General features: G+C 37.2%; 1 protein-coding gene across 1 annotated transcript in view; it reads right to left on the bottom strand.

Annotated features, from left to right (window-relative positions):
* The window catches only part of NKAIN2 (sodium/potassium transporting ATPase interacting 2), a 737,246-nt gene that overhangs the window by 191,323 nt on the left and 524,175 nt on the right, over positions 1-21,748 (bottom strand). Inside the window, exon 4 of the mRNA XM_027848581.1 lies at positions 16,492-16,692. Within this exon, the coding sequence (XP_027704382.1) occupies positions 16,492-16,692 (201 nt within the window). The remainder of the gene's footprint in view (positions 1-16,491; positions 16,693-21,748) is intronic.

Genomic DNA, 21,748 nt, shown 5'->3' with positions numbered 1-21,748 from the left:
TCAGTCACTCCAGTCCAGTCCATTCACCTTGTTTACCATGTAGAGTAGAATAATAAATAATGAACAAGAATCCAAGAAGTGAAGGTTTAGTCATAGCTCCTCTTTCCTAACTTTCTGTTGGCCCTTGTGTTAATCTCTGAATCTCTCTAGGTTTCAATTTCTTCATTGTCAAAACAGATGGCAATGAAGAAAAGAAGTATATGGCTGAGGCTCAGTGACATGTAACTTGCCCATGGTCACATAGTAAAAGTGTGAGAGGTGGGACTGAACCAAAGTTTCCCTGACACCATCCATCATCCACACTGCCTCTTAGTTTTCAAGTCATTATCTAACTAATGGAATTTTCCTTAGCTAGTACATGAGTGACGTTGGGCTTCTACATTACCTCCTACAGAAGGCAATATTTGCCAGCATTGTGGAATTTTATTGTTTAAATATAAGACTATTGTTGCCCTCCAATGACAGTGACATGTGAGTTTCATTCATGTCTCACTACAGTGAGTCATGAAACATCATAGTCTTCTGAAGAATTCAAGTTAAAGGACACCCATAGGGCAATGGAGAGGCTCAGGGTGATTATGAGTAGGATGTGAGTAGATATTACCAAAGAAGAGGTATACAGTAGAAGTGACATAAATCATATCACCAAATATATGTGAGCAAAAAGAAATTGCACTGATTACGTAATGACACTAGGCACAGACTATGTCCTCTGTTGATCTACATCCCATGTCAAGGAATCTAAAGTAAGGCACCCAACATTCTGGTGGAACCTCCAGTGAAGGATACACTGGAGGATATGGACAAGAATTGCATAGGATAGGTAGGCATGGGTGAGTTGTGACCTGCATCCTGTGAGAGAGAGAGAACACTCTAAAAATAATAAAGAATAGAAATGTGACCTAGGAATCATCTATGACTCTGATCAGGAACAACTCAATGACAGCAATATTTGGAGGGTTTTTGAGCTGGATACTGCAGGTGATATAAATTCTTCACAGTAGGAAAGAAGGAAACAATTTGTGGCAAAGGTGAAACAGATGCGACCAGCTCCCACTTTAAACACTTTCATCTACAACCATATGAACAATGCCAGATGGTCATATCATTCCTGAAAGCTAGTTGATGACAAAGGTGAAAATGGAAGTTAAAGTTCAACCTCTAGGGTTTCCTGAGGAAATTTCTAATACCAACTGGAGTTCTTGGGAATAAGTTTAAAGTATAAAGTGTTAGTTATGACTTCAATGGGCATAGGAGAAACTAACTTACATAACCTAGCCAAATATTAGTTAAATCCAGGAGTGCTGTGAAGTTCAAATGAAATAATGTATGTCAAGGACTTTGCAATCCTTAAAACACTATATAAATGCCAGTTTATTGTTGTTGTTATTTATTATTATTATCATTATTATTATTAGCCAACAGTTACAGCTTCTAGCTTGGTGATGATTTCATTACCTGAGCCTTCTACTACAATCACTGCTTCTGAGGTTAAGCAATGTTTTTAGAAAAATATAGGAGTGTGCTGGTAAACATTTAACAACCCAACTCTGGGGTTGGGGGTGGGAAATGTATGTACATGCACTTTTAAGTTTAATCCACATTATTAACACTTTCTTAACTCTGGATAAGAAACAAAATAATAAATCAAACCCTGATTTGTAGCTTGTTGATTTCTGAAGTGTAAATGATCACACTGAAATTTTAATTATCTGCTTTTTAGAGAAGTTAGAAGTTTGCATCAGTAAACCCTTAATGATGGTATCTTAACCCATCTTATGATAGGAGATATAGATCTCCCCTATCTTTTTAATTTATTCAAGTTAAAAGAAAAAGCAAAAGGCCACATTTCATTGTATAGTGAGTTATAATCTCATCTCAAAGCAAACTTCTCCTTGTACTTAAATTGACCTCAATTCCTACCTTGTCTGGATCCTTGCCAGATTTCAGGTTATAACTTAATTATATTCATCCTTGCTAAACCAGAAGAAGTTAAAATGAAACGGTGACTTTGGTGTATGAGACCAAAATCAATAACCATTAAGTGAATGAAGACATTTTTAATCAAACGAGCAGGAGGTTCTGAATGACTCACCATGTCACCCCTAAAATTCTAGGTGGAGAAGAAAGCGAAGAGATTTGGGGCTAAGGTTCATACCATATTTCACAGTTACTTTTCTTTACAAGAAAAGAAAATATTTTGACACACATGGTTTAAAGGCAACCAGATTTAGGGACTAAACTGTAAGCAAAATAGCTACAAGCTATGCATTCAGTCTTCTGGTAACACATTTTAAATTTCTTTAAGTAGAAAGCTAGAAGAGAGGAGAAATAGATGAAAGTTACAGATAATGGGAAAAACATCTTTACCTATTTTGAGTGCTTGACCTCCTTTAATCATGTCCCTGGCACCATGTAAATGCCAGATACCATTTCCCATACAGCTTGGATATAGCAGATGTTGATATTAAAGTATATAGGTTACTGTGGAAGGATATTGTTCCAGGATGAAAAAAGAAGGGACTGGCAGGAAAAAAAATGATTTTTTCCATTTAAAGTTATAACCCCAATAATAGGTTTTTTTTTGTTTTGTTTCTTACATAGGGTAGAAAGATGAAGAGATTAGACAGGAAAATAACAGTACTTCAATTCTAAGCTTAAAAAAATCAGCTGCAATATAAATGGAGAATGTGTGGGCTGGTTCTGCAGAAACTTCTCCTCCCTCTCTTCTCAAACCTCAGGGCTTCATATTAAATGGAACAAATCACATCCTTAATGGTTCTACTCTGTTTGGTACAGCTGCATGCTGCAGGTGGTGCCCTAAAAATATAGTTTGTTTATTTTGTCATACAGTAGTCTGGAAAGTGGTACCTAGAAATGCAGCCACACCCCTCTTTTCTTTTCCTTTCGTTTACTCAAGGGATGAAAAGACTAAGATCTCAGTCAGACCTGGCATAGAAAGATCTGAGGAAGAAGGATGCATAGTGCTTGAGGCTTAGCACTGGATATGCTCCATTTTCTTTGGAGCCTTGGAGAAAAATTGACAAGCCGGCTATCTGTCATTGAGGTCACTGATGGTGTCAGTGAAGCAAACACTCAGCCTCTGTTGGACAAAAGCCTCATGCTCCCATCAAAATTAACATCTGTCAGCATATGCTGAAGAAAAAAAAATGAAAGTTTCACTATTTTTAAGGTTAAATATAAAATGTAGGTTCAATACCTTATGCTTAAAGAGAATCTGGAAGGGTTTTTAATTGTATGAGATACTAAAATAGTTTCCTTTAGATTTTATAGGTATTATTCTAAGCCCTTTTGTGTTAAATAAACATTTTTAAGAGATCCTCAAATATTTTGAGTTTGATCTTGTACACCTGAAGTTCCCTGGTGGCTGTTGTAAATTCTTGGTGGGTATTTCTAAATGTGTGATATATGTATGGTACCATATGACTGTAAGAGGGAAGAGGCAGGAGGAGTAGTAGAATGAGTACTGGATAGGGAATCAGAAGACCTTGGCTCTAGTCAATCTGTTAATCTATCAACAAAGACATCTATTCTATGTTATTTATTATGCTAGCTGCTGGAGATAGAAAGACAAAAATTAAATATTCCCTGCCCACAAAGAGCTGGTGTTGGATCAAGAGATAAAGAAATTGTACATGTGTAATTATATACAAAATATATACAAAATAAATACAAGGCAATAATTTGGACATGGGCAGCTAGGTAGTGCAGTTGCTAGAGTGCTGGTCTGGAAGTCAGGAAGACTCTTCCTCCTGAGTTCAAATCTGCCCTCAGACACTTAATAGCTGTGTGACCTTGTTTGCCTCAGTTTCCTCATCTGTAAAATGAGTTGGAGAAGGAAATGGCAAAGCATTACAGTATCTTTGCCAAGAAAACCCCAAATAGGGTCACGAAGAGTTGGACACAGCTGAAAAATGACTAAACAACAATTTGAACAAGAATCAGGAAAGGTCTCATGTAGAAGGTCTTGCTTGAATTAATCTCTGAAGAAACTAGGGTTTCTAGATCCCACTGAGATTATAGCTCTGTCTTCTCCTGAGCTCATTTAGTCTATTTTTGAGTTTAATTTCACCTGTAAATGAGGTGATATTCCAGATTCCTTCTAGCCTTACAGATTTCAATGACTTCTCTGGGGAACAAATGACTAATAATAATAATGATAATAATAATAACTACTGGCATTTATACAGAGCTTTAAAGTTTATAAAGCAATTCAGATATATCATTTCATTTGACCCTCATATCAGTTCTTAGAGGAAGATGCTACTATTGACCCCATTTTACAGATGAGGGAACTGAGGTAAAGAGAAGTTAAGTCACTTATCCAGGGTCACATGCAAGTAAATAGCTGAGTCAGGTGTTTCTGACTACAAGCCCAGAGGCTTAACTATTAAACCACTGCTTCCCACAGTGATCATCTGTACATTTTGGGAAATGGGCAAAGGATTTATGGTGCCCAGAAATGCTAGAATATCTAGCTGATGCCCAGCTTGAGAATGGAGTTGGGTTATGGTGCTGGAAGGAACAATTATATGCACAGTCCTCTCCAAGGAAAAATAACTTGATGGAAGGGGAAGGGGGGAGGGAATAAGCATTTATATACCACCTACTATTTGCCAGACACTGTGCTAAGTGCTTTACAAATATAATCTCATTTGATTCTCACAACAACCATGGGAGGTAGGTGGTATTATTATTCTCATTTTATAATTGAGGAAACTGAGGCAAACTGAGGTTAAGCGATCTGTCCAGGGTCACATATCTAAAAAGTATCAGAGGATACATTTGAACTCATTTTCTTGACTTCAGGTCCAGGGCTCTATCCATTGCACCACTTAGCTTCTACCTCGAAAATATCTGGGACTATGGTGTAGCTAGAGGTGCTGTCAACTTTCCTGACTAGGGACCATTTCTTTACATTCTATGCTCATGCTAGTGAATAACTGTCCAAAAATATATTTGTGAACTTTTTTTAAACAATAAAACATCTGAATGAACATCAATATAATTGGGATTGGCTGACTTTTCTACAGTGATAAAATAGGAGACATTTTCATTCCTTAGAAAGCTACCTTTTCCTAGATATGGAATAACTAATGTTTTCTTAGTGGTTTGGCAGTAAAGATAACAAAGAAAATGTGAATTTAAGGGGCCCCATCTGGAAATAGAGAAGGCACCAGAGAAGTCGTGTGATGTCATGATTCTACCCTTCAGAAATGGGAATGATGATGGTATTACTGACAGTGATGGAGAGAATGAGAGGAAAGGTGAAGACTTGGGAGGAGAGTGAGAAAGCTTAGCATCAGACATGTCAGAGAGACAGGAAGAGATAAATGGATGGAGAATGGGGAAGAGAAAGAGGTTAAAAAAGAAATCTCAGAGAAACACAACTATATAGGGAATGGACTAAAGAATGAAAAGATTGTACCTCTGAAGGAAATAAGGGGTACTGAGAAAGGAAAGATCAAAGTTTAATTATCTTTAAGCTTTGTCTCTGTAATGTCCAATAACCTTTTGAATATGGAAAATAAAAACAAATTCTGTCAACCAGTTTTGTCTAATAGCTTGATTTATTTCCACTGGATTGAATAATTATTTTCTTTGAATTTTGACCCAGTTAAGTGATTATACAAAGTTCAAGTAAACACATCTCAGACTGTCCCTTGGGTACTCCAGAGCCTGCTACTTTCCTCCAGGAGGCATGCTTGCTCAACAACAGACCAGTGAACATTCCTTGAAATGTGGAACCTAATAATAATAATGATAACATAATAATAATAACTAGCCTTTATATAATGCTTTAATACACAGTATTTTATATATATTATCTCATGTGATCCTCACAGCCTTAGGAGATAGTGATGAGGTCTAGATTCTTGGGGTTCTAGGACCCCAAAATGGCATAGCGGGCCCTGCCTGAATGAATTCAACACAAATCTTCCTTCAGTCAGAGACAAAAGTTTTTTATTAGAAATAAACCATAAAGGCCAGACTCTTCAAGAATCTGAACATTAGTGATGCCCATAAAAACAAGCAGGCATGAGGAAATCTCAGCATTTAAATGAGGGACAGGGTGGATCTTTATATGTACTCAAAGAATTTTGAGTGTTTGGAGGAAGGGCTGGGAGAAAGATCCTTAAGCTGGTGTGAGTTTAAGGAGAATTCCAATGGGAATGTCTGGGAGGTTGAATAGACAATGGGAATAGATAATGAAGGGAATTGGAAGGAAGAGGTATGAATGGGGTCTGGATAAGATCAAAAGTGGGAAATATACTAGGGTCAAAGACTAAGTAAGCTTCATTAGGTTTTCAAAGGGAGATAGGGAGCCTCAATAAGGAAAGGCCATTGAGTGGAGTAGAGCCTCAGGTAACTGTTTGAGACCAGAGTGAGGTCAAAGAAAGTTTAAGGGTTTTCTGGGGCTGTAGATAAATGGGACCCAAATTCATTTTGGGGCCAGGGGCAAAGGTCTAGGCCTATACCCCATCAGCAGATGCTAGTATTATCCTCATTTTACAGGTGAGGAAACAGGTTAAGACAGGATAAGTGATTTGCCAATGGTTATATTGTTAGCAAAGGTCTTAGAAAGGTCTCAAACTCAGGTCTTTTTGACTCTAATTTAGCACTCTTTCTACTGAACTGCTTAGCTGTCTCCAACTAAGGCAAAATTCCTGTGGCCAATGGCAGTTGTTAATAGGCAGTTAAGCTGATGAAGGTGAATCAGGTAGTATCAAGCACCTACTGATCCCTCTAATAGGTGCTAACAGAGTTTAGGTATTTTTTTTTTAAAGTCACACCTTTGTCAGTTTTACGGAATAGAATGATCCACCCACAGCTTCTTAAAGGTCTCTAAGCTAGCATGGTTATATGATAGTGTAATACAAGTCAGCAAGAAGAGTCCATATTACTGAATCAGTAATTATTTTATATGCTTTTCTGGGATCTATCTGTATGCAATATAGAAACTGAGGTCAATTTGATTTAATTACAAAATGATAGGACCCTATTACATAAAAGCCAATGCTGCAATAAAAAGAGTAGCCAGAAGCTGGTGTTATTATTCATCCTTCATTCTCTCTTTTTTTTTTTTAAGGCAATTGGGGTTAAGTGACTTGCCCAGGGTCACACAGCTAGTATGTGTCAAGTGTTTGGTCTGAGGCCAAATTTGAACTCAGATCCTCCTGATTTCAGGGCCAGTGCTCTATCCACTGCACCACCTAGCTGCCCTTTCATCCTTCATTCTTCAAAAGGACCAATGACATCACCAATGTGATATCTTGACTTGCATATGAATTGGATTTGAGTGAGGCAAGCCTGTGCAAAGTCACCAGCCTCATTTTATTCTCTAGTCATCTGAGTCCAGTGACAAGACAAAGGCCAAGACAATTGACCATGGCCCAGGATGCAGTGTGTGACCTCGGCCTTTCTAAATTAAGGTCTTTCCCAAGTCTTAGTTTGTCCCAGACTAGGCCCGTTCAATGACTAAGGCCGACATAAGAATTGAGACCAAGGATGGCCCAATTTACCTTCCCAAAAGATATCAATGTGGAAGGAAAAACAAGGGCAGGGAACCTGCAGCCTCAAGGCCACATGTGGCCTTCTAGGTCCTTGGGTGTGGTCTTTTGACTGAATCCAAGTTTTACAGAACAAATCCTTTTATTGAGGGCATTTATTCTGTAAAGTTTGAATTCAGTCCAAGGGCTGCACTTGAGGATCTAGAAGGCCACATATGGCCTCAAGGCCACAGGTTCCCCACCCATGCTAGAGCTTTTGGCTAGTACAGAAAACAATTGCTATTTACACTCATTCTAAGTCATCAAAATCCAAACAAAGAGAGTCAGAGGCTTGGGCTGGGCCCATTCAATTTGACCATTCAGTGAAAGCCAGAATGATTTGGGTTTAAAAGTATAGTCAATTAGCTTCATTTAAAACTCTTAATATGTAACCATTAGCCCAGCAACCCAAACATCCAGCATCTGGATTACATGAACAAATTGTGACTGTAAGGGCAATTTCAAAACAGAAAAATAAATAAAATTCTTTCTTTGGTTGATTACCAAAGACCACCTTAAATTTACTCTCAGAAGAATCTGCAAATACAAGCTCATGCCGTATCTACAGATGTGAGTGAAACAGTTTTCAGTTCCTTTATAAGCACTAAAGGTAACAGTGCATTTACGTATAAGACAACCTTTATATGTTTCCACAGAAAATTCAGATAATACATAAAACAGTCAGAGTAGCCCAGGGGAAAAAAAAAACAACAAAAAACTAAAAACCCAAAACCCAAAACCAAAAAACAAACCTCAATATGATTTTTCCACCTCTCTATTGAGTCCTGCCATTTCTTAGACTCCTTTATAGTCTCAAAGACACACAGTGCCACCCCTGTAAATTAGATTCCCCTTGAAAAAGAAAATAAAACAAAAACTGGGCTTTCTTTAAAAAAAAAAAAAAGCAGTATTTTAACCTTCCAAGGGGTCTTGATTTTACCACTCTTGTCCCCAAGAGACTTATACAAACATGAGCCCTTAGGCTCATGTTATTGATATGAGAACTACCCAAATCATCCACCTTTATTTATAATCTACCATGTAGCTGCCCATTCAGAAATAATACCAGCACTTTACTCCTATAGAGACTCTTCCTCTACCATATCTCTGCTACTAAGACTGTCTCTGGTATGTTCCTCTTATCTCTATAGCCCTTTATTCTGGCCCAACCAGATACTCAGTGATGTGGCTTTGGAGACCTATTTACAATTACCATTTACCAAAAGGACCACATTTACTACTACATCTCCTATGGAGTCTAGGATAATATAATATTCTAATATATAAATTAGAAACATTGAAAGTATATGGATGAGCCACACACATCTCAAGATCTATGAGTTCCATATGAGAAAAAAATGTTAGTACAGGAATCATAGTATTATGGAGCTGGCCTAAAAAGACAATGGGACAATCATGGAGGAATAAGAAGGAAAGAAAGGAGGAAGATTAATTGTAAGTTTATATCACATAACCAGTGGAGGGGAAGAACTGTGTGGGTTGAGAAAAGCAGATAGACTTTAAAATCACATTTATATTGATAGTAAAAAGCAAAGATGCAGAAGGAACATTACAGCTGAATGTTTTCCATACTATATAAATACTGTTTAGCTTAAAAGTGTTTGCCCATTTTAGAAAATTCTTTTTTCCTCAGGTATTACATACTAAACAATAAATTATTCTACCTATTATATCTCTGTCCTTATAAATCCTCTTTACATTCTTCTTTGCAAATGCAACAGTTTTACTGTACAGCACCAGAAAATATCTTATTATTCTATAACCTAATACTGTGTTTGGCTTTTCTTGTGAGGAAGAAGTCACTATCTAAATATTTTCCAGGCCAGCTTAACATCTCCATAATTGCTGCTGATCAAAGATTTCTTAGAAGAAAAAAAATATTATAAATTGAAATGGAAGTAATTTGTTTACAACCAATTAAGTCTTTAATTATACACATAAACACATGTAATCATAAACATATACTATATTGTAATTAATTATGATTTAATTGGATTCCTTATTGCCTTTCTGATATTGAGATTGTAAAAAGTACAGGAAAAGAATAAAATTGAATATTGTTCACTGTACACGAGACATATAGACAGCCCTCAATTTAAAATCTCTTATTAGCAAAGGATTCTCTAATTACTTATAATTAGTTATGGGTTACTGTTCAGACTCTCATTGATGGGGTTATGTGCCCACCATCCAGTTTGAAAACCCTTAAACTTTTAGATTCCCCTTACCTCCCCTCCAAAGCCTTGGCATCGCCTTTTTAATATGCATCTTTCCTCCCTGGCCCTGAAAAGAAACTGGCTCCTGTTTGTCTCTCTTTATCTCCCTTTGAAAGTAAAATGAAGAGGGTTTCATTCAGTTTCAGAAGCCCAGACCTTTGCAGCCTCACCTTTTGATCTTATTCAAATGCACCTTTGCTTCTAGCCCTAAAAAGAAGTTTGTCTACCAGTCCCAGCTCCCTTTGAAAGCAAACTTCTGCCTTCCAGTTCCCTTCATTATCTATTCTCATTGTTGATGCAAATCTCTCAGACTTTCCAAATGGAAATTCTCACCTAGACCCTTTTTTTCCAACCACCTCCCCTCTTCAACTGGCCTTCCCTTCCATTGCTTTGCCTTCCTTTGACCCCTGGCCATTTTCCACCCTTAATCCTAGCTAGGCACCACCAGGTCCAGGACCCAGGAGTTCTGTTCACCCCAGCTTACTAGCCACTCCCACCCAGATCTCCCTAGGCCCTTCCTCCCGACATTCCAAACTACTTGGCTGCTCCTAGATCCCTCCCACAGTCTTTCTGTACTTAAGATTGACCTTTGCCCCCATTCAGATGCTGAGAATCTCTCAAGCCCAGAGGCTGAGGTTTTCTCATGCCTGCTCATCCTTACGTGTATCACTGATGTTTGGGCTCCTTGGGAGTCTGGCCTATAAGCTTTATCTTTAATAAACTTTTTCTCTGGCTGGAGGAAGATTTGGGTTGAATTCATTCAGGCAGACTCAGTGCTGCTAGGCACCCCAAAACCTCTACACCTCTTCATCATAACCACCTTGAATAAAATCATATCTTTTCATGAGTTTCCCATTATTTTGTTTATTTTTCCATTTTTATTTTATTTTCCCAAAGAGTACATTCTAATGAACTTCCTATTATTTATGTGAATTGGGCCAGATGATGCTGGCTCTGAAAATGATTTTTTGGCACCCCAAAATAGGGTAGGAAATGGATAGTAATTATATATGACTTTATTCTTGCATTTCTCTAGGCACAGGAGAATAGCAATTTAGCAAGTGATGTTCCAGTGATGTACAAAAACTAAGAACCTTCATGAGAAATAATGGATTTATTTTTTTTCTCCCATAGTTTCTCAGCAAGTAAAAGTTTCATTAACAATAGTTGCCATTTATGTAGTGTTTTAAGTTCGCAAAGCACCTTGCATAGATTATCTCAGTTGAACTTCACACTAACAGTGAAGTTAATGCCACAGATATTATTATCTTCATTTTGTAGATAAGGAAACGGGCTTCAAGAACCAAAGGAACTTGCACCTGGTTATACTGTTAGTAAAGATCACAGGTAGGGTTTGAATCTAAGTCTCCTTGATGCCAAATCCAGCACTTGATGCCACTCCGGGTCTCATTATAGTGCTCTTATCTTTATTAGCTTCATATTGTACATTGAGTCAAGTTTAAACTCATATCTGGTATTCAAAGCCCTCTACAACCTGGCATTAATGTAACTTTACATACTTAGTTCATATAGCTCTGCTCCATGAATTCTAATCCTCCAGCCAATGGAGAATTCCCCTTAATGAATATTTATTGTATTGTTGTATTATAGTGGACAAATTGAGGGATATGGTGAATAAATAACTTGTCCACAATAATAAATTAGATTAGGGTGGAGCTAAAATTGGAAGGCAAGGATTCCTAACACCTAGTTAGTCCACTACTTTCCCTCCCTTCCCCTAACCACACTGCTAGATTTTATTTGATGGAGAAAAAGGAAGCATAAGCTATGTTAATAGCAGTAAACATTAGCTCTAATTTAACTTTACAGAGTATTACAATCACATGCACATCTGCTTGTGCATGTACTCAGAAAGCACAGCCATCAATTTAAAAGGATGCCTTTAAAAGGTAAGCACTCAAACTGAAGGACATGCCACAGACTTTTTATAGGACTCACCCTCTCCAACAGGCAACTGAATCTGTGTAGGTAAAACTGAGTATTCCTACCACTGGAAATGATATTCTAGCTACCTGATATTGGCTGGAGGAATACCAGAGGGAGGAAAAAGTCAAACAGGTGTTCAATAGGAAGGTGACTCTCTTCTTTAAAGAGACTGGAAAGCAATGATTAATGTATTTTAACTACCAAGGGATAAATCTATGCTTGGACTGTGGATGAGCCTATGAGATACTGCTTCCTTTTATGCATTTCCTGGTACCCAGTTACATCAAGTAACTTCTGATCTCCAACCCATTTATTACTATCACGGCTCAGTGCTGCTTAGCGATTCCCTTCATGAGAAGATCTGCATGTTCTAAGTGTGGTTTGTATGTGCCTGCCTTTCTCTGTCTCTCTCTCTCTCTGCCTTCCCCCTCCCCCAACCCTTTTTTCCCTCCAGCCCCAAAAAGTAATAGAACATTGTTGTCTATTGATGTTCTAGAAATGTAAGTCAAAGCTACCTTGTTGAATGACTGTTTTTTGCAAACCTGTCTGTGTGACTTGTGCGTTCACAATAACAGGGACTAGAGTAACGTGTAGTAACAGAAAAAAAATCACAGGCTGCTAAAACATTCAGGATACTCAGGAAAGGATCTGATTGCTTGTCATTCTGTACCTTTTTTGTTACATGTAAACTGAGATCTTATCTAAGGAAGACAGCTGTTGTTTAGTCATTGATACTGCAAACATGTTTGCTATGTATTGAACTCACTAGTATAGAAACTAATGTATGTAAGTTCTATTTTTATATTCTTCTTCTAATGAACTAGTTGGAATTTTAGGATTGTTTACCTTGATTTATTCATTATTAATCTATTCGACCTTGAAATTGCACTAAGTCTTTTGAAACACTTTGTATATTTATGAATATATTGATGTATGTATATATACATACATATATACATACACACATCCATATTTATGTTCCCACCCCAAAAGTTGCAGTTGTCAGATATAAACTGAATAATTTAAAGGAATCCAAGAAGGTTTGCTATTTGGATGAATGCTGCTGGGAATATTTTTGTAATGTGAAGAATAACCTATTTGCTTTCACCTACCTTTTAATGCATTGTATCTCTACCCTGTTTTGTTAGTTTAGATTTGGATATTTCAGGTTTTATTCTTTTAATAAACATTCACTAAATGCAAACAATTTGTAATTCAAAATTATTTGTATGTGTCTGTATTTTATCATAACTGGGCCCAATTCAATAATTCAATATACATTTATTAAGCCAGTATTATAAGTAGTGTGTATAAATGGAAAAAAAAAAGTCCTCAGTATGTTGGCAGACTCCACATGGAGAAGTCAAAAGATGATGTGGCCAAGTGCAGTAGAGAAAGAAGAGTAGATGGGTTAGATGGACACTGTTGGAGAGGATATCCACATTGATGAAATCATAGATCCATTGAATTTTCAAAGTAAGTGTAAGACATTGTGCAGGGGTGGGGAACCTGTGGCCTCAAGGCCACATGTGGCCCTCTAGGTCCTCAAGTGCAACCCTTTGACTGAATCCAAACCTCACAGAATGAATTTCCTTAATAAAAGGATTTGTTTGATAAAACTTGGACTCAGTCAAAAGGCCACATCCAAAGACCCAGAAGGCCACATGTGCCCTCGAGGCCACAGGTTCCCTACCCCTGTACTAGGGCATCAGAGGAAAAAGAATCAAACAAATTTGACCTCTTCTAAATTTAAGGGGCTTATGTTGTACTGAATTCCTATAGAATCTGATATAGTTGAAGCTATGGACCAGGAAAATGCTTCTGGATAAGGAATATAATCTTGGATTTGGGGCATTACAGCCCAAGATGACACTTGGGATGTCATAATAGAATTTTGGCAGGACTCTGTGCTCTGTTGAAAGCAGTATGATTAATGGGATCCTTCCTCAATTATATGTGTATCATACTGGTATACCTCCTCATTTCTTCTGAATATAGACAGAATCTGCCTTGTGTATGATACAAGATGCAAATGCAGATTATGTGAACATAATCTCGTAATGAGACAGGAATTAATTGACAGAAAGCTGAACAATGGTGTGACAGGTATATTTAAGGGGCAGGAATGTGAAAGAGAAAAAGTGAGCGAATATGATGATAACAGAGAATTGGAGAGAGTGGGAATTAATTAAGACCAGAAGTAAGAAGACCAATACCCTGTGAACATTGTTCTAAGTTGGATTCACTCACTAATTTGATATTTAATAAGCGCTTCTCTTGTGCATAGTGCTAGGCTAGACATTATAGGGTATACAAAGATGGAGTGGGAAAGAGCATTTACCTAACACTATGTCCCAGCCATTGTGCTAAGCACTTTACAAATATTTCATTTATACCTCACAACAACCCTACAAGGCAAGTATGGCATAGGTCCTATATTCTTACAGTTTGTAATTCTGTAGATGCTTACGGGGAAGACACAAAATAGTTCAAATGAGTCTCAGAGTGGGATGAAGGAGGAACAAGCAGTCTGGACTCTTAGAGGGTTAGTAGGAGAGTAGCTGTGGCAAGAACCTTGAGGTTTTCCCTGAAGAAACAGACAGTAAAGATTTTGTTTTTCTCAAATACTGGGTAGTAGGAGATAAGCCAGGAGTTAAAAGTGAGATGATGTTAAATGGAGGAACTAAACTAAAGTGGTAAGCTGTTCAGAATTATACTCAGCAACTTCTGTATGCCTGCATCTTGATTATCTCTTAGAGTAATCACACAGAAGCTACTCACATCATAGTTGTTGCTCTCTCCCTACAAGCTGATTGGATAAGATTCAGATGACAATAGAATGTAAGCTGCATGAAGGCAAGAGCTGTTTTTGTCTTTCTTTGCATCCTCACAATTAGCATAATGCCTGTCACATAGTAAGGGTCTAATAAATGATTGATTGAATGACTATATTACAGATATACAGTGGGTCCCTGAAAAGGAATCAGAGGAAAAACATCTTTTCTCTCTCCAGCAGTCAGAAAAAGTTACCATTCATGAAAAATGAACTTTATTTGTGGTCCACCATAGGCTAACACACAACATTTAAGATATGTAGTTTTTCCTTAATACTCCATACATATTTAGATTTCCCTATTCAAGAGAAAAGGCTTTATGAAAACAATTATAGTATTCTGGAATCATGGTTTCCAATCTATTTATTCACATTTAAACCAGCCTACTTATTTTGCCATTCAAATTTCCAGGAAAGAAAACAGAATGAGACTTACTTATTAGAAGATTATTCAGTGTTTTAACCAAATACGCAATCCATTTTCCCCTTATTTTCTTAGTAAGTGACAATGTATTTGCTTGCAGTGTGTTGTAGAAAATACTATATGATATAATACCCTCAGAATATCTTTTGGGGTATAATGAACAGTATTTGAGGGGTTTGAAGGATTAATTTTTCTTTCAAAATGTCTAGCCCAGGCATCAACATTCCAGAGAGAATTCTGTGTCAATTAATAATAATTAAAAAATTGGACAACACACACCACAACTTCACTGGCTAGAGAAAGATATGTAAGCTTGACACTGCGTGTGTACTTCCTTTGGGCAAGATTCAAAAGTAATTTTGTGCTATTTAACCTAATGAAACAGTATGACTCATTAATATGATTTCGATAACATGAAGCAGCAGGGCAAAATGGAATGGTTGGTGGGCTAAGAACTCTGTATTCAAAATCAGCTTCCAATACTAGCCTTGTGAGCATGGATAGATCACTAGAGTTCTCAGAGCCTCAGTTTCTCTATCCTTAAAATAGGGATAACAATACTTCTTTACCTTACAGGTATTGTGAGGTAGGCGCTTTGTAAATGGGAACCATTGTTATTAGTACAGCTGAAGTGTAATACTTGTAAAATGGTACTGTAGAGTTGCTATAAGACTAAAGGGGTAAGGTTATTCAAGCAGCTGCCTTAGGAAAGCAAGTGTAGTATAATGGATAGCGTGCTGAACTTGGCGTCAGGAAAATCTGGGTTCACATTTCCCTTCAAACACTCAACAGCTCTGTGACTCAAGGTACATACTCAACCTATAGGGATTAACAGCATCTACCTCAGAGCAGTTGTGAGGACCAAATGAGACGATGTATAGGTAAAGTGCTTTGCAACCTTAGAGTGTTATAGGATGGTGTTTAATCGTTTTTTGTCATGTTTGACTCTTTATTTATTTATTTATATATTTACTTATTTGGGGTTTTCTTGGCAAAGATACTGGATGGCTTTGCCATTTCATTCTCCTGCTCATTTTACCAATGAGGAAACTGAGGCAAACAGGGTTATGTGACTTGCTCATAGTCACACAGCTAGTAAGTGTCTGAGGCCAGGTCTGAACTCAGGAAAATGAGTCTGCTTGACTCCAGATTGTTATATAAATGTTAGCTATTATTATTCCAATCCATGAATAGAGATGTTGGTAGAAAATTGGTTTTATTTCTTCCAGTGGCAATCTATTTTCACTATTTGTAAGGCATCTTTCCTTTTCAGATGATGTGACCTATATCCTTTTTTGCCACAGGAGCATATGCAAAATGTTTTTTTCTTCTACTTTATATCAACTGGAATCACACCTAAAAGCTTCAATGATGGCCACATTAGAAAGAAAAAGGCCCCAAAGCATCCATTTAGCATCCATTTCATACAATGAATAAGTAAGACAAGAAGAAAATTCCAGCACTACTATTAGCACTTACTGCAAGGATGATCTGGAGAGAACTGTGTGCCACTTCTATGTACTGGTACTCGAGCAAACACCCTGAGACCGTGATATAGCGATGGTCCTCTGGGGCCCAGTCAGGGGCTGGTGTCACTGATGTCACAGTACATCCTGGGCCATTTTCCATCCACCAAGAACGGTGCATTGAGATATTAAAAGTCAGAATCAGATCTGTTTCCTGTAAGAAGACAATTTATAGGGGAGAGAATTATTTCTTGAGCATTAGTCTGCATACTCTGGGTTGATAACTGTTTTGTGTTTCCATTCCACTGTGAGAGGTGATCTCAGCCATCACACTGAAGAGGGAAGCATCCAAAGTAAAAGGCGATCAGCTCCACTTAAAGATTACGTGTCTATGGACTCCTCTTCTGAAGATTTGTCTGACAGACACGGTGCAATGAAAAATATCTTAAAGTGGCTCAGCAGGAAAAAAAATTCCCCATAGCTTACATTGCTTTCAGCAGTGGAGAGCATTAGTACTTAGGGACTCCTAAAGATTTCAAAGTGTGACCATTGAACCAGTTTTACCACTTTGGATCTGGCATAATTCCATTTTGTTATGGAGCTGCTGTGCATTTCCTGTCTCTCAGAAGTACTCACTTTGGGAAAAAATAAGAAAGATACTGATTTGGAATTAATTCCTCTTGGAAATTCAGGGTCATTTTATATTCAGTCATGACTAATGGTACAATTGATAATAGCTTTCCCAAATGAATTCACAAATAACGTGACTCAGATTCATCCTTGCAGCCTGTTTAATATCTTACACAATTACTGACCATAGCACAAGACTACTCATTCCCCAACATAGGAGTTGCTATTATTGTCTTTTCAAGAAAAAAAATGGAAGTATTCATCTGTCTTTATGAGGATGGAGGTTTCATCTTGATCAGTAAACATTTATTACTGGGTGAAGGCTAATGTACTGGATATTGTGGAGAGGTAGAAAAGGAGCAGATGGGATGATCACTACCTTTAAGGAGCTTATTGATACTCATAAATATGTAAACCTGAAAAGGCCTAGAGAAAAAAATAGAGAAGAACTAAACACATACAGGGAGAGAGAGAGAGAGAGAGAGAGAGAGAGAGAGAGAGAGAGAGAGACAGAGAGACAGAGAGACAGAGAGAGACAGAGACAGAGAGACAGAGAATCAGAGAGACAGAGAGGAGGGAGAATTAGAAGCTTAGAAGCTCTTTTTTTCATAGAAATATATGTGTGGATACTCTCTAATTTGGGAAATAGTAAGAATGCAAGGTTATCATCATTATTGTTGCTATTAAGAAATATGTCTAACAATTATATAGCAAAATCCATTTTTTCAACAAGTTTTCACAAATATTTTGACATTAAATGTTTACAGAAAACATGGTAGATAGGGTAGAAAACAAGAGCTTTGTTTTTATACAGAAGGAAACTAAAATACAGAGGAGGTAAAATCCTTGACTAAATCCACCCATAATAAGAGGCAAATGCAGTATAAGAAACTGGATCTCTTAACTCCCACCTCTGTCTCCTTTTTCACTAGATTATATAGAATGAATTGAATGACAGAACTGAAGTGGGAATGGCTTAGAAAGATATTGATACAGGGGAAGATTCTATATATCAAAAGCAGATAGCACCCATTTGCTATGCACATATTGGCTCCTCCAGAAATGTGAATTCATGAGGATAAATGACAACTTTTTAGGACAATAAATCCAGATGGAAAGTAGAATCATCCCAAAGTAAAGTGGCTACTGTGTTTGGAGAAAAATGTGAACATTGAAATTCCATCTTTGATTGTTTGAATGACAAGGCAGACTGCCATATTGAGGAGACCTGGGATCTAACACTGACTGCAAATCACTTAATCTCCCTGGGCCTAAGTTTCCTCATATGTAAAATAAAAGGGTTGGTCTAGAGGTCCCTATTCTCTGTGAAAACACATCAGACAGACTCAAGATTGATATAATGTCATAGGCTGTGCCATCTCCAGTTGTCCTGATTTATATCTGGCCTTTGGACCCAGATGGCTCTGGAGGAGAAAGTGGCTGGTGACTTAATCCTCCCTCATTTAAATCCAATTCACTTGCAAGTCATGGCAACATCTTCCTTATATCATGGTCCTCTTCAATAATGAAGGACAAACCACAGTATCATGTCACAGAGAGGGAGAAAAGCATGTCTTGCTTCTTGTAAATAAAAGCTGAAAGACACTTAAGAGACTAGTGTGTGCAAGTTTGAGGTGTAGCTTTTGTAGTTAATTTTTATGATCAGAATTCTTTTCAAATATAGGAAGAAAAAGCTGTAATTTCATCAGCATGCTTTTCATCAGTGTAGGCTAAACTGCTCAACTTTGACTTAGTTGGTCAATCCTATCCGGGTACCTGAGGCTTAGATAGATAAAGTGATTGTTGGGTTCATATGGCTAGTTTGTGTGTCAGAAGTGGGATTGAACAAGTCACCCTGTCTCTGTTAACTTTAAAATGAAAGTCAACAGTTGAGAAACAAATTTGAAATTGACACAATCTGAACTGACCTAGCATTTTCTACCACATAGTTTTTCTAGTGAAACTGTCTTCTGGGAGCCAAGATGTGAGAGCACTGGAGATGCAGAATAGAGACTTGCCTTTTGTATTATGTAGTTGTTTCCTGTAATGAGTTGGAGGATAGGGATTTCTCCAGGAAAGAGTCATTAGGGAATTTCCAAGAGATTAAATGGAATATCCTTGGGAAAAAAAAGGGACACTGGCTTGTTTGGATCTTGGAATTCCTAGTTTCCTTTGAGACTCAACTCAAGTACCATCTACTGTTGGAGGTATTACCCGTTGCCCCAGTTGCTAGTATATTCTCCTTAATGGTTATCTTATAGTGGATTTGTGTATACTCTGCAACTATACATGTACATGTGGTCTCCCCCACTGGAATATAAGCTCCTTGAGATCGGGGAATTGTTTCATTTTTTTTTTTTTATGTTTCCCTAGCACTTATCACATTGATTGGCATATAGTACAAAAGAACTAAATAAATACTTGTTAAAGGATTGATTGCAGAGTGTGAGGTGCAAAGCACCAGGCTTTGAGAATCAGAAAAGTGCATTCTAGCCTCTGCTCTGGCACTAGTAAATTGCCTAACATTGGAGCTCTCCGAACCTCTGTTTTCTCATTAAAAAAAAAAACAAGTGGCTGGACTAATACCAGATGACCTTTTGGCTCTAAAATTCTGTGATAATAAATAATTGTATTCAAGACAAAAAAAAAAGGCAATACAACATGTAAGCAAAAAAGAAGGGCTTTAAAAAAAAGAGCCTTGGAAGTATGAAGCAGAGTCTGAGTCCTTCTCTGCTATGAGTAAAGGTGAGTGGTGGGACAGCAAACTGCAGTCTTCAGTTGATCATGAGAGGCTAAGAGATCTGTTGAAAGGCCAAACTGTATTTTCATGTAAGGGTTGTCAAGTCTTTGTTTGCTAATGAGCCTAGTTCATGGAGATAAGGGGAAAGAACTGATGGGCACACCTACTCAGAATTGGCAGACTTCTCTGTCAAGTAGCTTTGGGTAGAATATTAATTTTCATTCAGGTGGTGCACTGGAAAGAGTGCTGGGCCTAGAATAAGGAAAACCTGAGTTCAAATATGACCTTAGACACCATGACCCTGGGCAAGTCATTTAACTTCTGTTTGCCTCAGTTTCATCAAATGTAAAATGGTGGATAATAAAAACAATTACCTCGAAGGGTTGTTGTGAGGATCAAATGAGATAATATTTGTAAGAATGCACTTGACACAATGCTTGGTATATAGTAGGCATTATACAAATACTTATTGCCTTCCCCTTCCCCTTCAGTCTTTATATTTGGGCAGGAGAAACTGGACATATTTTGTTAAGCTTGATTTTAATGTATGAAGATGGATACAAATGTGTTGTCAAGAAAGCATTTCTGCTCACATTTTATGTGTCCAAAGAAGTCTTCTATTAAATTTAGCAAAAATAGCAATAAATTAAAACCCATATTTCTGATCTTTTCCTCCTTTCAATAGTTGGCTGTTTTGTTTCACAAACCCTTGACATAGTTTGGTCTCTCTCCAAACTTTCTTTTCCTCATCACTAAATAAAGCATGTAGATGATAATTATTAAGAAGCTTAAAAAGCACCCAACCAGGAGCACTATTAAATCTCAATAATAAAAGAATTTCTTGAAAATCAAATAATTGAAATTCATGTTTTCAATGGGTTTAGAAACATTTAAAACATAAAGTGGGTCATAAGCAGCTCTATAGGAAGACTTTTAAATCTGATTATAATTATACACCCAAATCTGTATGGTGATATGTGGATAAACATCTTACACTCTAGACAGTCTTGTAGCTTTGCAAGTCTTCCAAAAGTTTATAGTCAAGGCCTCCATTACTAGCCATGGCATTTTTCAAAATGACTGGTTTTGATATTTTATATAAAAGCTGTTATTAGCACTAAAACACTACTTCAGGCAGGGGATGAGTACCTGGTGATCAAAACAATGAACCAAATGGTTCAGCAAATAAGAGGAACTTCTATAATAAAAATGTGAATAACAAGTAAATGGGAAAATGATATTAGCAAACATTTACTATTTTATGATGTAACTAAGTTTTACTGTATAATTTGTGCCAATTGAAGAAGAGACTAAACATATATATTCGGGTGGTGCACTGGAAACAAATGATACCAAAGAGGGTCAACTGCATAGAGTAGAGCATGGAGGATGAATCCTTGAATCAGGAGTTGAGAGTTGTCCTTACAGTTCTCAAATGCAATCTTGCCTTTTGGTTCAATGAGGATTAAAAGCCATCCTTGCAAAAGGCTATTATAAGGTCTCATTTATTAACTCTTTTGAGCAGTTAGACAACTTTGAGTATTAGGTATTATCAAAATGTGATGCAGATATTTTTATTTTTATCATTAGAGATTTGTCAGTAATTTGTTGTTTTACATTCAAAGAATTTCTTTCACAGAAAGCCTGATATATCTATATGAGAGAAATCTTTTAGATTGAATCTTTCAGTAAAAGAATCTTTTAGAAATGGGGAAAATAAAAGGAGTTGGTGAATTAATTGTTGTCAAGATGCCCCCAATTTTCAGGTAGTTTCTTGCTAGGGCACAATGAAACAACAATCCATGGTTATAGTTACATTGAGGGAACCAAAGTAGTGTGGCTAGTTTTCATCCCTCTTGTTTAGGCCCTTTTTGGCTAACATTTCTCCTCACTGACAGAT

This window comes from Vombatus ursinus, unplaced genomic scaffold (genome assembly GCF_900497805.2).
Source record: "Vombatus ursinus unplaced genomic scaffold, bare-nosed wombat genome assembly UNPS02006779.1, whole genome shotgun sequence".
NCBI lineage: Eukaryota > Metazoa > Chordata > Mammalia > Diprotodontia > Vombatidae > Vombatus > Vombatus ursinus.
Note: the sequence above shows the minus strand (reverse complement) of the source record. Positions and strands in the feature narration are given on the sequence as shown.